This window comes from Carcharodon carcharias, chromosome 2, assembly GCF_017639515.1.
Source record: "Carcharodon carcharias isolate sCarCar2 chromosome 2, sCarCar2.pri, whole genome shotgun sequence".
Taxonomy (NCBI): Eukaryota; Metazoa; Chordata; class Chondrichthyes; order Lamniformes; family Lamnidae; genus Carcharodon; species Carcharodon carcharias.
In genome coordinates, this window is record NC_054468.1 from 89,329,970 (window position 1) to 89,357,389 (window position 27,420).

The 27,420-nt window shown below is 43.2% G+C and overlaps 1 protein-coding gene across 2 annotated transcripts in view; it reads left to right on the plus strand.

Moving 5' to 3' along the window:
• Window positions 1–27,420, plus strand: part of gpc5b (glypican 5b) — a 575,096-nt gene that overhangs the window by 231,607 nt on the left and 316,069 nt on the right. Inside the window, exons 4-6 of one of the 2 annotated variants that reach the window (XM_041178181.1) lie at window positions 9,014–9,147; window positions 20,088–20,147; window positions 22,784–22,909. In XM_041178181.1, coding sequence (XP_041034115.1) covers window positions 9,014–9,147; window positions 20,088–20,147; window positions 22,784–22,909 — 320 coding nt within the window. The remainder of the gene's footprint in view (window positions 1–9,013; window positions 9,148–20,087; window positions 20,148–22,783; window positions 22,910–27,420) is intronic. The other variant, XM_041178189.1, reaches the window with a different exon arrangement.

Genomic DNA, 27,420 nt, shown 5'->3' on the forward strand with positions numbered 1-27,420 from the left:
TGTTCTTGCTGTTGACCTCCTCTGTCACGTCCAGCCACATCTCCTTTTGCAGGCTTCTTTCTTCCGTCAGCAGGGAATAAAATCTCCCTGCATGCCCTTACAGACTGCAGCATCAGCCCTCGGGAGGTTATCAGTGAAGCAAGATGCAGCCTTGCAATGTTGTGGATGCAACTTTCATCCTAATCAGGGCCCCTTTTAAATACCTCAACTGAAATACGTTTGTAAGCATCATCATCACACCCACTCGATTTAACTGATTAGGATACTTGTAAGTCAGATACTTACACAGTGGCTGGGCTAAAAGGTTACTGACAGATGCACTGCTGAACCTTCTGCATTTCCCACATACTTCAGGGCACCCCTGCTACTAGGTGCTGACAAATTAAAATCCAGCCTATTGCTCCCCTTTGTACCATCTTGTCTATTGCCTGTACTGAGATCAGTCACCTCAGCACGGAACATGCATTAAACGCGGAAATGCTTTGGCATGCAAGGAGCCATTTGTTCACCCAGTGGACCACTGGCAACTCAGTCCTTTCCTCGAATGTAAATCCAGCTTGTTAGAGTTCGATAGAGGAAGAACTTAAGATTTTATTTCAAATAGGGATGGATGATTAAGGAGAAAACATATGTTCTATATTCATTTTACTGTCACATGGAATACCAGCCTTACCCTCATAAATAGCCAATAAACTGTTATTTGATGCATTCATTGTTTGCGTGAATTTGGCAGATTGACCTCTGATGTTGAGACTGTTTGGGATCTGACATGGTACTGTAGACATGACACTAATGCTTTCTTTGCAATTGCTCTGACAGTATGCTTTGGCAAGGCTAGCACTTTTGCAATGGAATAAAACCTTGTCTGGAATTTCCGTTGTTTCAATTATTTCAAATTAGATGTTTTTATGCTGGTTTAGCTTCTAGAACAGTCTGTTGTACAGATTCCATGTTGGCTGCCCGAGAGTGCTAATCGGAAAATGCATGCAGCTTTCACATGACACTTACTGTCTAGAATGGAACCTCGCCTGCTGTGGCGTATTTTGGGAAATCAGGTTCATTCCCCAAGATCTTGACTCCCAGTGGATAACAACTTGTGAGAAGCGTGCCCTGCAATTTCCTGCTGTGCAGGGTAGTGAGGAAAAGGGATCCATGCTGGGAAAGTGAGTTGGGAAAACGAACCCTATGCTGTTCAGATTGACAAGAAGTATTGTCTTGCTATTTAACTGAGAGGGACATCACAGATCCTATCTTCACCATCTTCATCGATCTTCACACAAGTACACTTCCACGATGAGTCACCAAATAATGATACAATACAGGAACCCTAAGTGGTATTTGTCTGGCTCAAGGAAGCAGATTGATTACAGCATACCTATTGCCCATCCTATTGAGATGCATCAGTCGTGACACAATGGTAGCACTCTTACCTCCGAGCCTAACACGGTGCAACCTGCTCACATCGTGTCACCCATGCCATCCTAACTCCTGTCCTGGATGCAAGCTGCTAGGGGTTCACAAAACAAACGTTGGCCAATTTTGGAGAAAAAGTCCAGGAACTCCACAGTTGCTGGCACCTCTCACCACCATTCCGCACACTTTCTGTAACCTGATGTTGTCTTCCACTTGCAGGAACTTTTGAACGCTTGCAGTGAAGCTGTACTTACACTCATACTGATAACTTAAGCCAAAGATCAACAACTCTGCAAGCAGGATAATTTCCTGGCATCTATCTTATCTCTACACTTATGTAATTTGTACTGATGTAACAGCCTTGGCTCAGTGTTATCACTTTCACCTCTGAACCTGAAGATTGTAGGTTCCAGAGACTTTTGTGCATGATCTAGTTTGACACACCCATGTGGTATTGAGATAGCTGTGTTGCACTTTTGGAACTGCTGCCGAATGGCTGAGATGCTAACCCGGGGTCCCACCCACTGTCATGGATGGTTGTAAAAGATCCCATGGTATATTTGTAGAAAAGCAGGGGAGAAATTATTTTATAAGATTGCAACTGTAACAAAATGTTTTGTGCCATTTCTATCAAGGAAAGTCAACAGTCCCATCAATTTGCACTGGCCTATTCCTTCACTTGTTTTAATCCCACTCTGCTGCTCGCTCTGCAAAGCCTTTATTATTCCTTTCTTTGAGTTCCCCTTTTAAAAATGCTGGACTCTGTATCAACAATGGTTTGTAGCAGCAAGTTCCACATTTGAACCACCCTCTGTGTAAAGACATTTTTCCTAACCACCTCGTAATTCTTTTCATGATTTTTCTCACATCCCTGCCACCCTGTTACTGTCTCACTGAGCAATAAGAAACAAATGAGCACTATTTCACTCATCAGGACCTTGAATACCTCAATCAGGCCATCCCATAAGCTTAGATGACACCACTTTCTGTGGACGATAATGTTTCTTTCAGCAAAGCCCTTCAGTTTCAGAAATATCATGTAATTCATCTGGTTGCCAAGATTTTCTTGACCAGAAGGTCATGATGATTATGTGCCTAAAATGTGTTTATTTCACATTCCCATTAAAAAAAAACTAGGGTCATACGATGGCCATTGTGAAGACAATATGTTACTACAGCTGCTGCTGTCAATCAAAGAGATTGAAACCCAAGGTACGTCGGTTGGAGAAGGTGTTTTAAAAGCTTGGAGCCAGGTAGCTCAGTTGGAAAACACAGTGACCCATAAAGGAGCTGGACTATGGATAAGTAGGAAGCTCCACAGATTCCCAATCTGTGCTAAGTTAGCTGGTGAGATAATTGTGGTGCGAGAGTGAGTTCTACACCTTTACGTTAGAGGTGAACAAACTTAGTGAGACTGCCTTCCCTTGATTACTGTCCTCGATCTCCTGTTGGGAGATATGTGCTGTAGGTGTGAAGTGAGATCAGGACTAGGCGATATAGTAATGTTGTCCAGAGTTGAATAACCTGTCAGCATTGATTGTCTTAGTTCATATGTGGATGAGGTCACTGAGGGGTACTGCCAATGCTTCAATGTCAGTATTCAGGAGAGGGCAAGAGAATCCTTTTGACACTTTAATATAAACTTGCTTTATATTCCCTCCCAAATACTGCACTCCTTTGTGTCCAGTCCTCTGTGCATCTCCCATCCCTTTGATCGGGTATTAGTGGCAAATCCTTCAGCTGCTTCAATTCTGCTCTTGGAAAACCCCTCTACCTTGCTCCTCTCCCTATAAACCTCCTCAAAACCCAACCTTTTATTTTTCCTTCTAGTCGCTCCCATTCCCTGAGAAATCTGTTATTGCGGGTTTGTCTCGGGATTCTTTAGTTTCTGACTGTAGAAGAAATATTGCTGGAGGCAGTGGTCTTTCATCCAAATACCTTTATTTACATCACTAAGAACATAAGGACATAGCTGGAACTATTGTCTGAGGTGCTTCTCACTCATCTTCTCTGTGAGCGACATCACAGTGACTTGGCTTCTTACGCACATGCTCAGTAGCTATCATTAGAGTTAACCCTTTAGTCTACATCTGCCCCGGAGCCTTTATCCCCATATTATATATATCCTCCTACACCTCCCCCAAAGTCTCTGCTTTTAAAAGGGAAGTCTCTTTGGAGGTTTCACCAGTCTTCCTGAACAAGTGCCGAGCTCCTCCTGAGGTAGTTGGGAATCTGTTTGCTCCAAGCTCAGTTCCTTGGGATTGTCATGCCTGGTTCCCCTTATTTGTGGTTCTGTAGGTGTGAAGTTCTCCTGAGGTTCAGGGTGTGCACTCGTACCGTTAATGGGTTTCTGTCCATTGAAATCTGGGCAGCTCTGTTCCTTCGAATGATGCCTGAAAGTGTATGACCAGATATGATCTCGATTATTGTAGCTTCTCTGTTACAGCACCTTCTTGCTGCTGGTCTCTAATCCACAATATCTCTCCCTTTTCAAGAGTGGAAAGACGTGATCCTTGTGTCTTTGGTTAAACGTATAGGCTTGACTCACCCTGTAAGTTTCTTCCTTTTTTCTAGCCTGGCCATGGTTTTCTACCATGACCTATGGTAGCAACGTGTGGAGGAGGAAAGGAAGTTCAGTTCTTGGCCTGCAGCCCATCGGAATCTCGCGTGGGGTAAACCCAGGTGTACAGCGATAACTGAGCAAAGCCAGCTCAAAGTCGTCATTCTTCCTTAGTAGGTCTTTTATAGCATGTACTCCTCACTCAGCTCCGTTAGACTGAGGGTACTATGGTGAACTTGTGACACGTACAAATCCACATGGCACTGCGAAGGATTGGAAACATTCATTGGCGAATTGTGGCCCATATCATATGAACATATGAAATAGGAGCAGATATGGCCATTCAGCCCCTTGAGCCTGCTCTGCCATTCAATAAGATTATGGTTGATCTGTTTGTGTTTTGAATTCCACATTCCCATCTACCCCTGATAACCTTTGATTCCTTTGCCTAACAAGAATCTATCTACACCCACCTTAAAAATATTTAATGACCCCGCTTCCAGTGCCTTCAGAGGCAGAGAGTTTGAAAGTTGCACAGCTGTCTGAGAGAAAAAAAATTCTCCTAATTTCTGTCATATAAGGGCAAGCCCTAATTTTAAAACAGTGGCCCCTTGTTCCGGACTCACCCACAAGAGGAAACATCTAGAGATGACAATGTCTGGAATGCCTTGTATAAAGAGCATCTTCTTCAAGGAAGTAAGAACGACCTCAGAGTTGAGGCCATGTAGCTTTTATACCCATATCCAGTGAGACTAATAGTCTACTACTATAAGAAATAGTTTCCCTCTATATTCAAAAAAGCCCATGCCAAGGCATTCCCAAAGCCTGGATGGGAAGGAGAAGACAGAAGTGGATCTTTCTGCTCTTGTCTGTGAATAGCACAGGTGGCGCAGTTGGAGACTATTTTTTCATGAGCGTGAAATACATGGCCACCATACAGACCTTTGTGCCCTGACTTGACACGTGGTACTACCAAGATGTCCTTGGTGAATCTTCTGGAGGACTTCCAAGTGGAGAGCCTGGGGTACCACCAATCGTTCATTGTATACCAAGAGGTCAGCTACAGCTTTAATATGGTGACATTGTTCAAAGTGTTGCCTCCAGAGGGGTTTGCTTTGAATGTACTATGGCCATCCATCCAGGCAGTTTGTGTGAATTTGAATGCCGTCTTCATCTCACCTCTGAGGATCATGAAATTGTTGCAACTCCTGACCTGTTGCCAGCAAGTATTGAGTAGTTAGGGTTGAGAAGGCCTCAGCTTCCCCAATGGAGGTTCTATCTTCCTGTACTGGGTAATCAGCAGGCATCCTTGACAGAGTGTCAGCCATAGTCTGATAGCTACTCTATGTGTACTCCTTAGTAGTGCTATACCACATGACTCTTAACCTGAATCGCTGGATCCTGGGGGGTATCTTCGTGATTTCTTCTGTGTTCAACAAGGTTACAAATGGCTTATGGTTGGTCTCAATCTTAAACTGCAGGCCCAGGACGTAATCAGAGAATTTCTCACATGCCCCAATCTCTGCGGGGGCTTTCTTTTCTCCAACAGCATACTGCTATTCAGTCTCGGCTAATGACCTGGATGCATTGTAAACAGGTCCTCTTCTGCCATCTCTTTGGACCAGGAATAGCGCTGCTCCCAGGCCTGTTGCCGATGCATCAGCTGGGAAATTCAGGATCATGATGAGCTAGGACTTTTGAGCATCATTTTGATTTGTTCAAATGATTGCTGTTGATGTTCAGTCCAGCACCACGCCTGGTCCTGTCATAAAAGATATCTGAGGGGTTCATTTATTTGGGCTAAGTGAGAGAATTTACCTAATTAGTTGACCAAGCCCATAAATTTTTGTAGCTCTGTTATATATCTAGGCAGCTGGAATTCCTTTATTGCCTTTGTTTTCTGTGGGTCTGTGGTAATTCCAGTTGCTTGTATAATATGACCTAGGAACTTTATTGTGGGTCTGGAAAACTCACATTTGCCATTGAGTGGCATGCCAGCATCCTGCAGCGATAGTATGATTTCTCTGACCCGTTTGTCACGTTCTTCTTTCATTGATCAAAATGTCGTTCATTTGGCTTAAGGCACCTTCCATGGCTTCCAGTATATTGGACGTTGTCCTTTGTAATATTTCTGGGGTGGATGTGATGCCAAACAGCAGACAGTTAAACAATACTGTCCAAATGGCATTATAAAAGTGGTTAGGAGTTTTGATTCCTGATCCAGAATCTGCTGTTGATGTTAAATTTGGTGAAGATTGTACTTTTTGCAACTTTGGCCAAGTTCTCACCTACTGATGCCATTGGATGGATTTCTGTTTCCACCGCCTTGTTGAGGTGTGTCAGATCGACGCAGATTTGAATGGAACCATTAGGCTTTGGGACTGGCACCACACCAGAGCACCACCTGGTTAGTTTAGTGACTTGGCGAAATGACCTCTTGTTGAAGTATCAATCTCACTCCAGACTCTCTTCACAATCGGGTGTGGGACCTTCCTTGGTGTAAATAGACAAATGGGTTTGGCATCTGTCTTGAGTGTAATGTGGTACAGTCTTCAGTTTACCTAAGCCTTTGAAGAGTGTGGGGACTTCCCTTCTACATTCATTAACTTGTGTTTGTGTGTTGATTTTGTTGACTTTTATGAGCAGTTTCAGAGCTCTGCAGGCTTTTCTGCTGAACCAAGAGCATTCATGATTCTGGATAATGTACAATGTTTCAGAAATTTTTCCCATCTTTGTATTTTAATGTTGTATCAAGCTGATTTTAACATTTAGCTTGATTCTACCAGGATTTTGGAGTTGAATAGAAGATGGTTGCAGGGCTATTTTGTTTAATCATGAAAAACTGACAGATAAAACTGAAATTCCAGCTCCTGTGTCTAGTTTGAATTCAGTAGGATGTCCATTTACTTCAGTGTCACCTCCAAAACTGGCTTTTATTGTCCTTTATTTCTTCTGGGGAGGTGATTTCCTGGTTGTCAGAGTCTTGAGTTTCTTGAATGGAGGTTCCTGTAACACGTTTCTCCTTCTGTCTTGTTAGCACAGATTTCCTGGAACAGCAGACTGCTTTAAAATGGTCTAACTTGCCAAACCCATGGCATTGTGTAATCCGGGTGGGGCATTTTTCCCGCCCATGGACCTTCTTCCCGCCACAGTGGGGACATTGGAAAATCAGGTTGGTGCCTTTTCTGGGCACTCCCCTGCCTCGCTCTGCTTTCAATTTTACAACCCACAAATCGAACAACTTCGGTCGGCAGTTCCTGCAGGATTTCCCTTGCATCTCTTACAAAGACTTTATTCTGCCTCTGCTCCTTGGCCTGTCTGGCCAGTTGTATGGCTTTACTTAGAGTTAAATCTTCCTGAAATTGTAAAAGTTAGAGATTTTCATCAAGAACACCTATGCCTATTCTATCTCTGATCAGGTCGTCTTTCAATGTCCCATACTCTCAATTTTCAGCAGGTGGTACAACTATTGATGAGTGAGTCTGTTTATTGACTGTGTCGATTAAATTTTGCCCTCTGTAGTAATTATGGTTTTATTTAGTGTGTAATGTATCTTTAAGAATAATACTTGTTAAGGAAGATCTCATGATCTGTAGTAACCAATAGGAGTGTAGCATGGGCTAACTCAGCAGTCAGTGTAGAGATTGAGTTGGAGTTGAAAGCACACGTGTCATTGCTAAGTGTATTGTAAATAAACTTAAAATTTCCACCCAAGAAGTGTCTGCAGATCAACTCTATCATTAATTGTACAACTAGGCCACCCATCAACACCCTTTCTGTCACAATATTTTATGGAATCTGAAATCTGAGTCAAGGGCTCCAGTGTCATCCTTGTAAGAGGCTGTCTCTTTGTTCACACCCTGAACCCCTGTCTGGCCAGCATATCATCCAGAACGCTCCCGGCTGCAGAAAACAAAGTGCTAACATGGTCTTTGTTCTTTTTATTCGCAAGACCTGAAGCATTGTGGTACCATGTTAAAGATATTTGCCAATATTGCTGTTGCTCAGCCTGTCTGGGGCCCTCTATATTTTGAAATGACTCTGGTAGGAGTAAAGTAGTAACCATTTCTCACCCTGAGTGAAGGTTCCCTTTTCCCACAGTTCTTGTCTTGCCACCCACTGGGCTGCCCTCATTTTTTTTTATCTCCAGTGTGGTTGCTGGGTTGGCCCTGAAATCCTTCACCCACTGCTCTGAGTGTTGCTGGGCTTCACTTCAGGCTCTTCCTGCTGTTTTCTACTGTTCCTCCGTGGGTGTAGTCACTGCTGCCACCACCTGTTATTGTGGGATTGCCTCGGGATTCCTTGGTTTCTTGCTCTAGCTGAGATCTTGCTGGAGGCAACAGTCTTTTGTTCAAAATAGCTTTATTTACATCACTAACTATTTACAAGGTTTAAGAACATAAGGACATAGCTGGAGCTACTCTCTGAGGTGCTTCTCACTCATCTTCTCGGTGAGTGACATCACTATGACATAGCTTCTTAAGCACATGCTCAGTAACTATCATTAGAGTTAACCCTTTACTCTACAGAGAGGGCCCTGGGATGTTCCTTTTCCTTTGCTAAATATGCAGTGGAACTGCCATTTTCTTCAATGGTCAGCTGCCAGCTTTTTTACAACCACTATGTAAGGCATGAAAGTACAGTTGTTTATAAATGTGAGCATAGAGGAATGAAAAGGTAACTCAACAGCACTCACAATGGATAGTTGAATGCTAAAGGTATGAGGACATTATCTGGGAGAAGTCTGGAAGTACTGAGTTAACAGCACTTGAGCACTAACCCATGCATCTTGGTATTTTGACTGTGCACTCATTCAGTTTTCACACTATGGAGTTTGTTATGTCCCTCCTAGTCACTCACCATTCCAAATTTGTCATCACTCCCGAATGAAACATGATTTGCAAAATGGCATCGTTGAGAACCAGAAAGCTGTTGAGCCCAGCCACAATTCTGCTGTCACTTTGCACCATGCTCCACTTGCAGTGAATCTCTCCATTTATAAAAAGGAATTGAATGTTCATGTGTGTTTTTGTGTTGCAGGTGAGTAAGGTTTGTGACCAGCCTCAAGAGAGAGTAATAACTACTTTGCTGGACAGCACAGTACGGACCCCAGCCACACCCAGCTTCAAACCCCAGGCTGTGACCCAGTTCGCCAACTTGACCCAGAGAAGGAGGTAAGGACATTCTGCTGCCAGTGGAGTCTAAACAATACAAAGAGTTTACTCTTCCTTTTATATGATGTATGGCCATGGATCTTTCCTGGGCAGATCGAGCCAACCATTGCTCAGCCAAGTCTGCAGGAGTGCCTATGCATTGGCTTGCTAACTTCTGTCTGTGTGGTGAAATGTTTATGTACTACCTGGTGCCTTGTCCAAGGATATAACTGAAGTCAGACTGAGGTGCACAGTTTCAACCAAATGTCCTGTTGTGTCACTATGTATTAGAGCAAGCATGCCCTGTGTGACTGTACCAGCTTTAAAAGTGGTAAAACAGGGAAAGCTACATTATAGGAGATTCTGCTAGAACCACATGCAACACTAGTTAGGCTACAACTTGAGTACTATTCATCTTCTGGTCATCACATTACAGGAAAGATGTGATTTCTGTGGAGTGGGTGCATCCGAAATTTGTGAGGATGTTGGCCGAGACTGGAAAATTGTGGCTCTGAGAAAAGATTTGATAGACTGGAGTTGTTTTCCTTGGAACATTGGAAGCTGAGGGGTGATGTAATCGAGGCATGTAAAATTATGAGGGGCCTAGATAAGTCGGGATGACCTATTTACCTTAGCAGAGGGCTCAAGACCCAGGGGGCATAGATTTAAAATCATTGACAGAAGGATTAGCGGGGCAATGAGGCAGGTCCAGGACCTGGAAATTACTGCCCCAAAGGGGAGGAGAGACAAAACCTCTTGCCACATTTAATCATAGTTGGATATCTACTTGAAGAGCTGTGACCTGCAGGGCTATGGATTAGTGCAGGGAGGTGGGATTGGCTGAGTAGCTCTTCTGTATGGTAAATTTTCTATGGATTCTATATGGGGCAACATGATGAGTTGAGGGCTGGCATGAAAAGATCCGAGGTTTGGCCCCTGATCTGTGATGACTTCACCAATACCAGCTAAGATTGTAGTAGGGAAGCTACAGTTGCCTCAGTGTCTTTGGGCTAGAAGGGAAAAAATCAGGAGTTCCTGCTCTTAATCATTTGCCAGCGACTCTCTCTATAAAACTGTATGTTTAAGGACATTGACTAGATCAGGCTCGATTCTGATAATCCCCATGACCAAGCAGGCTGTCAACGCTTATTGTCTAAGTACACAGATGATATATTCACTTGGTTGAAGCAGCCATGCTCAGTGGGCACTTGTGGAACTGCATCCCAGTAATTGTCAGAAGACCAGGCACGAAACCTTGGGGGAGCACTTAACAGGAGTTTGCCTATTTTTATAAGTCACATCTGTGTTGAAGAGGTGTGGCAATGTGATATTGCACAACCCTAATGTGCCCATCTCAAGGTGTGTCATACAATACATGATCTCTGAAGAGCATTGACTGTGTCATATATGTAACTTCCCCTCCTGGTCCCCATGTGAACCAATATTGTAAACTGTTATCTCTCTGCGGGTATTGTCCCTCTCTCTTGTACATCTGCTGTCATCAGCCCTCTCCTCAAATAAACAACCCTATACCCCTCTGCCCTTGCAAACGTCCATCTCATCTCCAACGCACTTCAAAGTGCTTGAATGTGTTCTCAACTCCCAAATCCATTCCCATCTTTCCTGAGACTCCATATTTGAATTCCTCCAATTAGGCTTCCACTCCTGCCACTGTACTGAAATGGTTCTTATGAAAGTCACAAATGACATTCTGTATGACTGTGACTAAGGTAATGTTTCCCTCCTTGTCCTTCTCGACCTGTTTGCAGCCTTTGAGCTGTTGACTACACCATCCTCCTCCCACCTTTGTGTAGCTTGGTGGGACTGCTCTCACCTGGTTCCACTCTTATTTATTTAATCATAGCCAAAGAATCACTTGCAATGGCTTCTCTTCTCACCCACACACCATTACCTCTTGTGTCCCCCAAGGATCTGTCCTTGACCCCTTCCTATTTCTAATCTACCTACTGTCACTCAGTAACATCATTCAAAGGCTGATGTTAGTATTCACATGCACACAGATGGCACCCAGCTCTACCTCACCACAAACCTCTCCTGGCTCTGCCACTGTTGCTAAATTATCAGACTACTTATCCAACATACAGTACTAGATGTGCAGAAATTTCCTCCAATTAAATATTGGGAAGACTGAAGCCATTGTTTTTGGTCACTGCCCCAAACTCCACTTAGCCCCCAAGCTCTGGAATATCTTCCCTAAACCTCTCAGCCCCTCTACCTCAGTTACCTCCTTGAAGACATTCCATAAAGGCCCCTTCTTTGACCAAGCTTTTGGTCATCTAACCTAATGTCTCCTTAAGTGGCTTGGTGTCATACTTGGTTTGATAATGCTCCTATGAAGCGCTTTAGGACTCTGTTGTATTAAAGATGCTATATAAATATAAGTTGCTGTTGTTATATATGTGGCTAACATTTTGAAACAGCAACATCGCACAGACGAATTGAGATCAAATACCAGTCAGAATGTTGTCTTTGAAGGTAGATGGAGAAATATTGTCCAGGGGACTGGGAGAATTCCAGGCTCAACTTCCATTAGTGCCATGTGACCTTTAAGATTGAAGAGCCAACAAATGCTTGATAGGTAGAATAGCCTCCCACTGTTATATTATGCCATGATTCTATTTGTATTGCCCCTATAGTATATATTAAATTGTTAATTTTCATTGTCTTAAAAAAATGAATTACCCCAATAATATTTTCTGTGAATCAACAGTTTTCTAGATGTTTCAATAGAGTTTTTCTGTGTCAATGACAGATGGATAATCTGTTAATATTCTGTCCCATTGAAATGTGAAAACTCCCCCAGCAATACAAGTGTAGGTTCTGCCCTTCCATACTCTGGCTCTGCCTTTAGTGAGCATTTTGAGCAGTTATCACCGCGTTACTAGGATGGGAGGAGCTAGTGAGATAAATGTTGATTTCAATGCAGGGAGGACCCAAGCAGTGGAAAGAGGGTATAAACCAATGATGAGCAACCTAGGCTAGTGAGTGGGTGGCATGAGTGTCATCTCAGTGGGCTGCAAGATTGAAGTCGGGCATGTGAACTAACCATGACTTCATGAATAAGATTAAATACATTTAAAACACGCCGAATATTTCATAACGAGTTATAGAAAATGCTTAATCATTCATTTATGAATAGAACTGTCACCAACTTCAAATGATAACAAAAGAAATATTTACACTTACCTTACTTACATCATAGTTTAACTCCTGGCTGGATCTGTCCTCCACAAGCTTTCTTAGATTAGCTCTCAGGGATGTGCAGACACTTTGCAATTCAGCACTGAGGTTCCCATCCTTTAGCCTGTTGCGCTTCTTGCATTTGATGTGTCCCATAGCAGAAAAAATCTGCTCACATTCAGCACTTTGATTGGACACAGAGGGTGCGTGTGGCACTTACAGTTAATGCTGTGTGCAATCGGCACGCACCTCACTTCATGGGCCTTTGCTTTGCACGTGTATCACTTTAGCAATTCCAGTGGGAAAACATTTAAATGATGAGAACCAGTGGAACCATGCAACCCTGTGCATGGGCAACGGTCAACAAAATGTCTCAGGGATGCACTCAGGACTCTGATGGGCTGCAGATTTAAGGGTTAAACTAAGGGTTAAATTCTTTCTTTAATTTAGCAATCAACTAAAAGTTGCTGTCAGGGTTGGAAAAAGGTGAGTTTTAGTCTAGCCTTAAAACAGGGCTCATACAGGCTCTGCTGGCAACTGCAACTAGTTAATTAGATAACTGGCTTAATCATGTTTTCAGAGGCTAGGTTCAGAGAGTATAAAAGTAGGCTATCTTATAGTGCTGACTTTGTCTGCACTGGAGTGCTGTTTTTGGCCGCATAGAGTGCTTCAGTTGGAGTTTGGTGACTGAGAGAGTTTAGGGAGAAGGGAGGATGTGCTCCTTTCCTTTTCTACCTTTCCTCAGAAAGAAGAGCAGCAGCCTTGGTAAGTAGGAACTGGTGAGTAAATTAGAAAAGTGTAATATTTTGAAAAGTCCCTATACTTGGATTCAACTGCGAAGTGCCAAGAATAAGGGAAATTTAGGGCCAATATAATAAAGTAATATCTATAATCCAAAGTAGAATAAAGTTAATGAAACGGAAGTAGAGTTACTAAATAGCAGGGCAGCTCAGTCAAGTGGAATGTGTGTCCTGTAATATGTGCAAAGTCCTAGCTGACCACAGTGTGCAGGAAGTGCTGTCAGCTGCAGAAACTTGAGCTCTGGGTTTCAGAGTTTGAGTGGCAGCTGGAGTCACTGTGGTCATCCACGAGGCTGAGAGCTATATGGATAGCACATTCAGAGAGGTGGCCACACCACAGGTTAAGGGTCTGGAGGCAGAGGGGGTGACCACCAGGCAGTCCAAGAGTAGTAGGCAGGCAGTGCAAGAGTGTCCTAGTGTCCTGCTCACAAATCAGTTTTCATTTTGGAAGCTTGTGATGGCGCTGGTTGCTCAGAGGAGTGCAGTCAGAGCCAGGTTTGCGGCACCACAAGTGGCTCGGCTGTCAGGAGGGGAGGCAGAAGAAAGGAAGTGCCATATTGATAGGGGATTCATTGGTTAGGGAAACAGGCAGGCATTTCTGTGGCCATAGACGTGACTCCAGGATGGTGTGTTGCCTCCCTAGTGCCAAGGTCAAGGATATCACAGAGCGGCTGCAGAACATTCTTCTGGGGTAGGGTGATCAACCGGAGGTTGAGGTCCACATTGGGACCAATGACAGGCAGGAAGGGGGATGTGGTTCTGCAATCAGAATTTAGGGAACTAGGTAGAAAATTAGCAAGCAGGACCTCAAATGTAGTAACTTCTGGATTGCTCCCAGTGGCACGTGCCAGTGAGTACAGAAATAGGAGGATAAGGCAGGTGAATGCATGGCTGGAACGATGGTGCAGGACAGAGGGCTTTAGGTTCCTGGGGCACTGGGACTAGCTCTGGGGGAGATGGCACCTATACAAGCCAGAAGGGTTGCACCTGAACAGATCCGGGACTGAGTTCCTTGCGGGGCGTTTTGCTAGTGCTGTTGAGAGGGCTTTAAACTAACTTGGCAGGGTTGTGGGAACCTAGAAAAAATATTAGAGAGGAATACCAGGATGCACAAAATACTGGGAGGGACACCATAGCACCAGTATAGAGAATAGTAAGTTAATAGGTAAAATCGGAGTAAGGGAGAAAGTAATACAATCTAAATCAGGGTTACTATGTATGTATGTGAATGCACCGAGTATAGTAAATAAAATTGGGGAGTTACAGGTGCAGATTGCCACGTGGAAATATAATGTGGCGATAATGGAGACCTGGCTCAAGGAATGGCAGAACTGGGTGTTAAATATTCCCAGGTACGGGGTGTTCAGAAGAGATAGGAAAGGAAGAAAAGGAGGAAGTGTGGCAGTATTGGTTAAGGAGAGCATTGCGGTGCTGAAGAAAGAGGATGTCCCAGAGGGTTCAAGGACAGAATCAATTTGGCTAGAGCTAAGGAACAAAAAGGGTGCAATTATATTGCATGATGTAATCTATAGACCGCCAAATAGTGAGAAGGACATAGAAGAACAAATCTGCAGGGAAATTATAGAGAGGTGCAGGCATTATAGAGTAGTTATAATGGGGGACTTTAATTACTCAAAAGTAGACTGGGACAGTGGTAGTGTAAAGGGTGGAGAGGGGCGAAAGTCCCTAGCTTGTGTTCAGGAGAATTTCCTGCAGCAATATGTGCCCAATCCAACAAGAAAAGATGCACTGTTGGACCTGGTTCTTGGAAATGAGGCGGGCGACGTAGATCAAGCGTCAGTGGGGGAGCATTCAGGAGACAGTAATCATTGTATTGTACATTTTAGAATGATAATAGAAAAGGACGATAGGCAATCCAGAGTAAAAATAAGTAACTGGACAAGAGCCGCCGTCAATAGGGCAAGAGCGGAGCTGGGCCACATAGAATGAAATGAAAGATTGGCAGGAAAAACTGTAGCTGAACAATGGGCTGCCTTCAAAAAATAATTGGTTTAGGCACCATCAAGGTATATTCCATCGAAAGGGAAAGGTAGGACAAAATCTCCCTGGATGTAAAAGGAGATTTAAATTAAGGTAAAGAAGAAAAAGTGCGCTTATGACAGGTGTCAGGTAGGAAATACAATTGAGAACCAAGAGGAATACAGAAGGTTCAGAGGGGAGGTGAAAAAGCATATTAGAGAAGCGAAGAGGGATTATGAGAAAAGACTAGCAGCCAATATAATGAGGAATCCCAAAGTCTTCTACAGACATATAAATAGTAAAAGGGTGGTAAAAGGAGGAGTAGGGCCGATTAGGGACCTAAAAGGGAATTTACATATGGACGAAGAGGCCATGACTGAGGTATTAAATGAATACTTTGTATCCGTCTTTACCAAGGAGGTAGGTGCTACCCAGGCCTTGGTGACAGACGAAGAAACTCTGGCACTGGAAGGGTTCGAAATCAATAACGAGCAAGTGTTGAATAGACTGTCTGTACTTAAAGTTGACAAGGCACTGGGACTGGATGAGGTGCATCCAAGGATATTGAATGAAGTGAAAGTAGAAATTGCTGGGATAGTGGCCATAATCTTTGTCTTCCCTAGACTCGGGGGTGGTGCAAGAGGACTGGAGAATTGCAAACATTATGCCCTTGTTCAAAAAAGGTTGTAAGGATAAATCCAGCAATTACAGACCAGTCAGCTTAACTTCAGTGGTGGGCAAGATTCTAGAAACAATTTTCAGGATAGAATTAGTAGTCACATGGAAAAATGTGGCTTGATGAGGAAGAGCCAGCATGGATGTCTAAAGGAGAAATTGTGTTTGACTAAATTGCTGGAGTATTTTTTGAAGAGGTAACAGAAAAGGTCGATGAGGGTAATGATGTTGATGTAGTCACTTGATGGGCTTGAAGAGGCATTTGACACAGTGCCACGCAACCAACTTGTGAGAAAAATTATTGCTCATGGAATAAAAGGGACAGTAGCCTTGTGGATACAAAATTGTCTGAAAAATAAGTAGCAGAGAGTAGTGGTCAATGGATATTTTTTGGACTGGAGGAAGGTTTGTAGTGGAGTTCCCCAGGGGTCGGTATTGGGGCCCTTGCTTTTCCTGTTGTAGAGAGAGCAGAAATTCACAATGAACTGAAATGCTCAAAAGATGTAAGTAGGTTCAGCTTTTATTTTGTTAGCCCATTTTGCCCTTCAGGGTCTGTCACCGGCTCCACAGCAGCTAGAGCCCCACTCATTCAGAGGAAGGTGGAAGGTCTGGGACCCTTTGCAATACAAGACTTTGGGGCTTGAGAACCTGTTTGTCTTTGCTAAAGTGTAGCCACTGTTGTAATGTACATGAATGCAGCAGCCAATTTGCACACAAGGTCCCACAAACCACGAGGAGACAACTGACCACGTTAACTTGTTTTTTGGTTGGAGGATAAATGTGGGCCAAAAGACCAAGGAGAACTCCCCTGCTCTACTTTAGAAAGTGCTGTGGGATCATTTGCCTCTGCCTCAGAGGGAAGACAGAAACATCAGCGCTGTCCCTGAGGTGGAAGTATAGATTATGTAGTCAAGTGTCTGCACCTTGAGACCCATAGGCAAAAGTGTTACCACTTGGCTACAGCCAACACCAGTTAACAGACAAATGTGTAAAGCTCTGTGTAACATCCCTCCATTTTAACACAGAAGTTAGCAAGTTTATTTTAAATCCATTAAAATGATGTAGAGAAGAAGCCCTATGAGAACGTTATACTCATATCAGTACTAGCCACCTCTATGCTACAGGGCTGATTTGGTGATAGACATGCCTAGTAGGGAAGGTTCCCTGCTGGCAGTGTGCACTTAGAAGATTGGTCCCATAAATTTTGCAATTGGCCTCCAATTTAGCTTAATGGAGTGGATAATTATGTGTCTTTGTAATCCTGTAGCCTGATTATGTCATTTCTAAAAGTGCTGGGACACAGCTAAGTAAATAAATGATAATTTACAGCTCTCCAAATACTGCGATCCTGTGGTTCCCAATCCTCTGGAGTTAACTCCTTCAACGTCACTTGTTTTTTCTCTGTTTCCTCTTCTTATAGTTTTTTCCTATATTTTTCCCAAGGCCCTGACTGTTACTGGGCACTCAGGCCTGGCTGTGAATTCACCCTTTGTGAGTCGTGTCCAGGAGCTGCAGGCTAATGTGGGGATTCCTTTGAGGAGCAGCAAGCCATGTCCAGTAGGACATGCTATAGCAACAAACCCGCACACCCCCCAACCACACACTATTCTTTCCCCCCACACCATTTCCAGCACCTCCTCCTCACCCCCGCCCCATCTTATTGGAGAAAAAGGTTTCTTGTCAATATCCTTGACTCCCAGGGCTCAAGAGAAACAGCCCAGCCTTTTACATTACAACAGGCTTTATGGATCTGGGAACAGTGGGACAGGAGGTTGTACAGAGGGCCCCCATACACTCTTGGGGCTCAGGGACCTGTGAATTCTTAGTTTAACTCTGCTAGTGTTCTAGATGCATCGCCCCTTTTGGTCAAAACAGTTATTATTCGAACATGAACTCATTCTTAAAATTCTCGTCCTTGTTTTAAATCCCTCCATGGCCTCGCCCATCCTCGCTGCTGTAATATCCTCCAGTTCCACAATCCTCTGGGATATCTGTGCTTCACTGTGGCCGCTTGAACATCTGGGCTCTAATCACTGCAGCGTTGGTGGCTGTGCCTTCAGATTCTTAGCCTCTAAGATATGAAATTCTCTGCCTCTCTATCTCTCTATCCTCCTTTAAGACACCCCTTAAAACCTAACTCTTTAACCAAGCTTATGATCATAGAACCATAGAATTGTTACACCACAGAAAGAGGCCCATCACGCCTGCACCGGCTGAAAAAGAAAAAATAAAAAGATAGCCGCCCATTCTAATCCCACCTTCCAGCACCTAGCCTGTAGCCTTGCAGGTTACAGCATTTTATGTGCAGATCCAGGTGCCTTTTAAATGAGTTGAGTGTTTCTGCCTCCACCACCAAACCAAGCAGTGAATTCCAGACACCCACTACCCTCTCGGTGATGAAGCTTTTTTTTTCATCTGACCTAATATTTCCTTATGTGGCTCAGTTTCATATTTTGTTTTATGTTCCTGTGAAGCATATTGGGACATTGAAGGCGTTATATAAATAAAAATTGTTGTTGTTATGTGGCTTGGTGTCAAATGTTGTTTCATAATGTTCCTGCGTACCACCTTGAGATACTTTATAACTTTAGAAGTACTATACAAGTGCAAGTTGTTATTGTAGTACACATGTTTCTAATCCACAGTTCTGTTCCCAAACGGATAGTCATGTAGCCCTCTCATCAGAATTGGCCAAGTGAAGATAAGAGTCCAGAAGAAGCAGCTCGTGAAAGCTGCAGATGAGAGAATGTCTACACCCTCTATGATGTCTATTGACCCAATAATGTACATTACCTAAAGAGAACTGACCCAATACCATGGATTACCTCTACGCTAGTGGTTGCAAAAACTCCAAATACATTTGCGGGTATATTGATCCCAAGGACTTTGCAAAGCAGTGTTGAGGGAATATTGCCCAATGCTTGGATCTACACAGATTGGGCACCATGAGAATCTCATGATTTCAGAGATGACCAGCAGAGAAAGCTTGGGATCAATCAGAACAAAATTTAAATTACAGTTTCCAAATTATGGTACTTTGGACACTCAGTTGCTGTAACCATCTAGAACAAGATCCCAGTTATTTGAAGATTAAACTTTCTTCTGGTTGCACAGATGTGTGGAACAGGGCAGCTCATTCTCATTGCCTACCTGCAAGGCATGCTGAAAAATGTGCTCAAAGCGAGTGTGGGCCCATTTTGTCTACATTGTGTTAAATTTCTCACTAACTTCAGAATCAATGCAAGTCTATTTTAATTGGACCCAAGCTGAGAAGAGCAACAAATCACATCTGTCTTTTCCAGGGCGAGACACTGAATGTTAAACTCAGACAAGGACAATCAGTGTTGGCCACGGAACCAGTTGGTGTGTAGCTTTTTTTCCTTCTAGTTTGTCCTCTAGTTTTCGGAGATGTGGCAAGTCCCTTTAAGAAATCCTCTCTTTTGACCAATTGATGGCGGATGGGGCAGTTTTGGCAGAAAGGAAGCTGGGGGAGGTCAGTAAGGAAATGGAAAAATAATTAGTACGTGAGGGCTGGTTGAGTTTACGTCAATGTGGGATTAACCTGCTCAAGAATACTTGAGGTAACTTTTAAATACAATAATGGAAGATGAGAAGTTTAAGGCTGAATTTTCCCATGCCTGCCCTTACAAGGTTCGACCAGGGCTTCTCCCTCCCACCTTTGTTTAGACTCTTGGCTCAGGAAATCATTATCATTCATGCCTGGCTTCCGGTGGGATTCTTGCCAGCAAACAACCCACAGGAATATATCACTGTGGCAGCAAAAGAAATGCTAAAAAACACATAGAGGGAAGTCATTCACGAAAGGCTTTGACCCAACAAAGGTCCTTCAGCAGGTGAGGTAAGGCTCCCTCCACCTGGTAGTCCTGGAGGATGGTAGGAACAAAGGCAGACGGGAAGGAAATGGACAGCAAACCTAGGCTCACAACCAACCAACCTGATGTGACTAACTCCACGAGAACAACCCTGTTTGAACTCTTTCCCTCTAATTTTTGCATCACAATGCTTAATCACCAGGATGAGGGAGTAAGTGATTGCCCTGTGCCTTTGCCTCCACAGACTTAGGGAGAATGGCTCCTTTATGCTTCTTTCCGATGTTGTTCCCACTAAGCATGTGCATGATGTTTTATTTTTCCGTTCGGTTTCATTGTTTTCACTGGTATTTTTTTCTCTCTTTTTACGATGTGCTCCTCCTTCCCTTCCCTCTCTCCCTCTCTCCATTCACCTTGTGCCGAAATTCTCTGCTGCCCTCTCTGACTGATGCTTGCTGACTCCGGTTCTGTTCAGCTCCCTGCCTCTGAAAGAAGTAAAGACTGATAGGCCTAGGACAATGAAAAAGAACACTCGGTAAGAGAATACAAATAAACCTGCATGGTGGACAACCAAGTCATTAATTGTGCTTCAGCTAAGGTAAAGGTTTTGTAAAAGAAAATTCCTGGTGTTTAGAAGTGCATCTGTACTTTTCTTTGTAGGGTGGGGAATGGTGTGGGGAATCGTGGATTGTCGTGCTCATTAAGGTGAACTGTTGCAGTCACTCAGCATCAGCCTCAAACACTCTTGAGTCAAATCCAATGCAAGCAGCTGCAATATCCACCTCCCTCTACACTATCTCAACACTGTGCTATCTATAAATAGCTTCCCCTTGCATTTCCATTTTTATTTTGCGAGACTGCTAATTTAGTGTCAAATTTTTAAAAAAGTTTTGCCAGACACCAGCAGCAGCTAAGCTGCCTTGAGGCTGCCCAAACATGAATCGTACAGCACATTTACAGCCAGCAGATAGGGAAGACCCTTGTCCCATCAGTCTGCAAGGGATTTGAACTGGATTCCTAAAATAAGACAACATGGAAGGAGGCCATTTGGCTCATTGTATCTGTGTAAGTCCAATTAATCAATTAATTATCCAATTGATCCTGCTCTTTTGCTCTACTCCCATCCCCCTATAATTTGTTTCCTTCTAGTCTTTATTCAATTTCATTTTGAATGTTACTATTGAATCTTCTTCCACCACCCTTTAAAGCAGTGTATTTCAGATCATCGTAACTTACTGTGTTTAAAAAAGAAGGAAGTTTCCTCATGGTGCCTCTGGTCCTTTTGCCAGCGACCTTGAATCTGTGTCCTCTGGCTACTGGCTCTTCTGTTATTAGGAGCAGTTTCTCCTTATTTACTGTATCAAAACCATGTGTTATTTTGAACACCTCTTTCAATCTCCTGCTAACCGTATCTGCACTAAGATGAACAACCCCAGCTTTTATATTCTCTTCCACATATCATGTGCAATTTACCATTTTATCTCCCAGGCAATTTTTTTTTATAATTACCCTCTGATTCACAAAAGTAATCAAACAAATCTTCAGAATATTCACCCACCATCACACATCTACTATTTACATTGGCCACTATTTACATTCAGCAACTACTGTTCCATTCCATGCCCAGAAAATGGAAATTTTATGCATATCTCTTTCGTCAACTTCATTCTCAATCAGGCATCCAGCTACTGTGGTCTGAACTTTCTCCCGCCACATTGAATTTGTGCTCATGGCTGAAAGGTAGTTTCTAAAAGTAGCTATGCCTCTGATGTTTTTTTCTTCATTTGTTTATAGGATGTGCACATTTATTACACATTCTGAATTCTTCTTAAGAAGGTGGTGGTGAGCCATGTTCTTGAACTATTACATTCCAGGTGTGGAAAATATTTCCACAGTGCTGTCTTGGGACTGTACTAAAACCTATGCACCTTGAGAGTATTTATTATTCTTTAATTATGGTACAATACAAAAATGATTTTATAGGGTGCCTATGACATTTCTTTGCCTTTTAGAGTAGATAGAACAAAGTTCACATGATCAGACTACCGCCTTCAGATTATAACTAATAGTCAGTGGCCCCTGAACCCATGGTCTTCTGTCCCTGAGGCAGGAGTGCTGCCATTGAGCTAAGGCTGATGTAAATACCACAGTATCGGTCCACAAGAAGTTAAATATCCCTGCTTTAAATTTATTTCTTGCACAGTTCCAATCATTTGCAAGACTTTAGGATGAAACAGTCTTTTGTGGTCTTCCTGATGCTTTGTTAGAGGAGAGCAATGCATTTTCTATGTTAGCGTCACTGAGCTCAGATGGTCCATGGAGAATTGAACTGAACAAAAGACAAGAAAGATCTTCATTACTTATCCCAGTCCAAGCTTGGACCCTTAAGCAAAGGCTGTCAATCAACCCAGATCAAGAGCACAATAGAACTAGACATTCATTGCATGGTCCCCTGAGCAGATGCACCACCCACCTTATCTGTTAATTCTTAGACCATGTGTAATTTGATTACCTTGTAGGACAAATTCCGATTATCTTTACTGATTTTGAAATCAAGCAACCTAGTCTAGTCCTCCACCTTGAAGTCATAGGGAAACCAACTTCCATCTCTGCTATAGTTACAGTATTGTGGGAGTACCTTCACCACACAGACTGCAGTGGTTCAAAAAGTCATCACCTTCTCAAAGGCAATCAGGGATGGTGACGAGTAGCAGCCTTGCTGAAGGCACCAATATCTCAAGAAGGAATTTTTTAAAAATGTGACATGAAAATACAAAAACATTCCCTATTTTATGAGGAATGAAAAACCTGGAATTAGCACAAAGGCATCAAGTACTTCTGCTGGCATTTGCTTTAACAATTGCTAGACTTGTTCCCCCTTCTTAAATTGGAACTTAAGGCCTTCTAATTCTGTGCACAGCATCCATTTTTTATATTTAAATGGAACTTGAAATGGGTGCCACTTAAAGTTATCTGCCATCCGCTAGTGTCCTATTAGTATAAAGCCATGTCTAGAATGGAAATTTTGAAGTGATGTGATGCTACTATACAGTGCAAGTGAAGTGGATTGTATATTAGGCTTGCAATAGATGCCCATTTCCCTAGTAGCACAGATTGTTTTCTCTGTATTGGACTTGAGCATACAGGAAGATTGACTGTTTCTTTCGACAGGGACTTCATGAACTACATCCGACGGTTCAGAACTTTCTATGCTTCTCTGGCGGAGCAGATATGCGAAGGTGAACTCCTGCCTCAAGATAGCTCAACCTGCTGGAGTGGAGAAAATGTCGTTGAAAGGTAAGTGGTTGGTTGCAGTAACTTGTAAAATGATAATGTGAATTAATAATGACTACGTTTTGCACTGAAGGATGTGACATGTGTGACCTTTAACTCTGGACCACGCCAACCTTGGTATATATTGCTGATTTGTTTTATTTTACAAACATTATGGAAACGTCCTCTTTATATTTTGGATAGTTTTGCAGAGTTGAATTCTACTGTTGACCTAAGTTCGAATACAAGAGATGTATTTAAGTGTGATTATGATACAGGTACAGGAAGTAGCCGTAGTCTTGCCCTGAAACAACATCTGTGATAGGGACACATACACGTTGACTACAAATCTTGACACTACTATCGTTGCACCGGGCATAACCTTTTGACACATCCTGTTTTACTCCATTTTCTTCCGTTTGTGGCGGAGTTAAAGATGATCTCATATTTGGGTTGTGTATTGCCCTGATAAAGGATCTTCTTAGCCTCCAGTGTTGAGGGTTAGCTACGATGTAAAGAAGGAAAGAATTGAGAGTTGCAACTGTGATACTGAAACAGCCGCAGGTGGCTGCTGGGGCAGTGGGAATGAGCCCATGAACAAGCCAAGGCAAAAGAGACTGCTTCTAATTAGTTTTGAACAATATAAAGATGACATCAGAGACACTTTGGCAATAGCTTGAGTAACCTTGCTGTAGGGGAAAACCTTTGACCTCTGGAACTCCAGTTTTGTATCCAGCCCAGAATGTTCCCCACTTGGGAGCAGGGGGGAATCCTCTGGCACATGGCCTGCAAATAGTCACAGCCCTGCAACCATTTAGAGTGCTTGCAGCTTACAGGCTGTGCATAGTTCAATCAAGGCTAGTAATAATTGTGGGGATCAAACTGTGCATGACAGTTTTATTTTATATTTATGGGAAAATATCACAAGGAAACTTCAAGACACATTAGCCCAACTCGGCCATAAACTGATCCAGCAGGTATTTCAATTTTTTGCTCCCACGTAGGCTGCGTAGAGATAGGAGAATTTCCAGCTCTGTGAACCTGGTGACTCACAGTACAGATTTTTGTTCCGGGGGTGGGCTGGATTAGAAGCCTGGCCTGCCGCCCTCAGAACAAGCACGGAGGCTGCCAGTTGCTGATGCGTGCTGGACGGAAGGCCTGCCTCTGTGCTTCGCCACTTTGTTTAACTTTTAAAAAAAGATTAAAACAAAAAACAACCCTCCCCCCTCAACCCCGCCCCCCCCCCGCCCCCCCCGTCCCCCCGCCAAAACACTCCCTGTCAACCTATACCACTTCATGCCTTCCGCCCATCCCACGGCTCTTCATACCCCCTATGTCAACACCCCCACATCCTTATGATTTATAAAGCCCCATGCCAATTTAGTGCCAACTCATGCAAAACCATGCCTCCCAACCCTTTTGCTCTTACCCCCTCCATACCTACTCACCCAGTATCCTTTGACACTTCCTTGACAGCTACTTGACAACTTGACTGTTCCTTCGCTGTTGCTTGATAGCTCTTCGACAGTTCTTTGACAGTTTTACAGTTCTTTGACAGTTCCTTGACAGCTTTACAGTTACAATGACGTTATGCACTTTTTACACATAGTTGTGCTTACTTTTAACAATCCAAAGGGTGCCTTACTTCGGCCAAGGGGTGTCTTATCTCCCCAAAAGGTGTCCCAAGACCAGATTCAAAGGGGTACCTTACCTCTCCAAAGAGGTACCCTGGCTATCCAAATGAATCCACCAAGTTCAGACCACCTCTTACCTGGTTTAATCTGCACACTCTGGGTTTCACACACCTGGGGAAATATTTTCCCTCGATTCGGGGGGGAAGTGCGGGAGGGGCAGCAGGTGCAGGTGGGTGTGCCTCCGATCGGCACCTCTAATTGGGGGCGGCCACCATTTTACGTGGGCGGGCCAATTAAGGCCCACCGAGTGTGACGTCTGCCGGGAAGCACTATGCACTCCCTGTGTGGGTAGGGGGGGGATTTCCCTTGGCTAGGAGTGCACTCTTTCGCGCATGTGCGACATGAGTTGGGAGACATCCATAACTTTTATTGAAACCTTCATTAAAAATTTAAATATCCTCATGAAACTTCATCCCGCCCGTGGATGAGCTTTCATGCTTTTTCTGAAGCCCACCAGGGCTCCCGGCCTGCCCACTAACCTTAAGGTTGGACGGGCAGGTCCATTAATGAATTTAATCATTTTCTCGATGGCTTCAATAGGCTGTTGACAGGTTGGCGGGTGCGCAGCTGACTCGGCTGCAGTCCCGCCGACCTAAAAATGGAAATGACGCGGGGTGACATCGGGAGTTCCGCCTAATGTCATCCGGCATCATTTTACGTGTTGGTGAGCGGGCCCTGACCCCTGCTCACCAACTGGAAGATCCTGCCTTTGGCCTATCAAAATCCCACTTCAGTGGAGGCAGCTGGTGATTTAAGTGGCCAGCTGCCTCTGTGAACTAGGCATGCACAAACCCTGGCCCAACTCCATTCCTGCTCATGTGAAAATGGAACATGCCGTGTTTGAGAGCGGGACTTAGGATTTCTAGCCTTTTAGGGATTTTTGCCACAATGGGGAGGCTCTCCATTGGGGTGAAAATCTGGGCTAAGCGACAATCGATGATTTCTGTGCAGGGAATACTGGAGAGCTGTCTGTTATGCTATTCTGTGTTGCACTCTCCTCCTAAAGCAAATGGGGGCAACCTTGCATACCCATACATCACATGTAAACTGTGTGGAAGAAACATGTGCTGATTTGCCCCTGTGAATCACTGTCTTTACATTTGGTTGAGATTTCTCTATGTTTTACGTTTATCCCACAGTCGATACATGGCACTACCCCTTGGAGAACGTCTGGTTGACAGTGTGTTTACTTAGTGTAAAATAGAATTACATAGAATATACAGCACAAAAGGAGACTATTCAGGCCAACCAATCCATGCTGGCCATTTATGCTCCAATTAATCCTCCTCCCATCTTTCCTCCTCTAACTCCATCAGTTCAACCCTCTATGTCCTTCTCTCTCATTTGCTTATTTAGCTTCCCCTTAAATGCATCTATAGTATTCACTTCAACGACTCTCTGTGGTAGCAAGCTCCATATTCTCATTGCTCTCTGGTTAAATAGGATTTTTTTATTTGATTTCTTGGTGATTTCTTACACTGGTGGTCTCTAGTATTGTTTTTCCCCACAAGTGGAAACACACTCTCCGTGTCAACCCTATCAAAACCTTTATGATTGCAAATGCTTCTATTGGGTCACCCTTCAACCTACTCATTTCAGAAGAAAAGAGACCCAGCCACTTTCTTTTCTTTCCTGATAGATATAGCCTTGCATTTCTGGCATCATCCTTGCACGCTCTCTCAATACCTCTATATTCTTTTATAACATGTTGACCAAAACTGTACACAGTACTCCGAATGTGGTCTGACCAAGGTTTGCTGCAAGTTTAACTTCTTCACTTTTCAATTCTAGGCCGCTAAAAATAAATGCTAATGCTTGGTTTGCTTTTGTTATGGCCTTATTAACCTGCATCACTACTTTTAATGATTTGTGCATTTGTACTCCCAGATTCCTTTGCTCCTATACCTTATTTAGATCGTTATTTTCCAAGTAATAAGTGACTTCTTTATTTTTGTTATCAAAATGTAATACCTCACAACTATCTGTGATGAACTTCATTTATCAAATATGTGCCCTTTCTGCATGTTTATTAATGTCTTGTAGATTATTGCAGTCTTGCGCAATATAAACTATTCCCCCATAACGCCCCCACCTCCCCTCCCACACATTGCCAGGTTTGGCATCATCTGCAAATTTCTAACTTCTCTTTTTGATTTCAAAGTCTAAATTGTTAATATAAACTATGAACAAAAGCAGCCTCAGCATTTCCCACCTTCTGTCACTCCGAATAGCTACCCTTTATTCCTTCTCTTCTGTCTTACAGTCAGTTAGGTATCCATTCTGCCAACTGTAACTGAGTTGGCATGTTGTGACCTTATTCATTAAGTTATTTTCTGGTACTTCATTGAAGGCCTTTTTGGAATTTTTTAGTTTACATATCATGTGCTGAAATGCTATTATAATGTGATGAGTAACTTTATTATTGATACATTTGCCGTATATTACTGAACAGTACATTTAAAAACATTTTTAACATCTCTATAATGCTTCATGCTCACTACTGGCTGCCTTTTGCCAATACTTGGGTTTAGAACTGTTTCCTGGAATGTGTTGCATTGCAGCCCCATCCCCCCGCTGAATGTCTAATGCCCTGTTTGTCCCAAGACTGAATGGGAGGAGTGCACCACTGTAGTAATTATGGTTTTATTTCATGTGTAATGTACCTTTAAGGATATTACTTGTTAGGCAAGATCACATGATCTGTAATAACCAATAGGAGAGTAGCATGGGCTACCTCAGCAGTCAGTGTAGAGATAGAGTTGTAGTTGAAAGCACACATGTAGCTGCTGCTGAGAATATTGTAAATAAACTTAATATTTCCACCTGAGAAGTGCCTTTGAT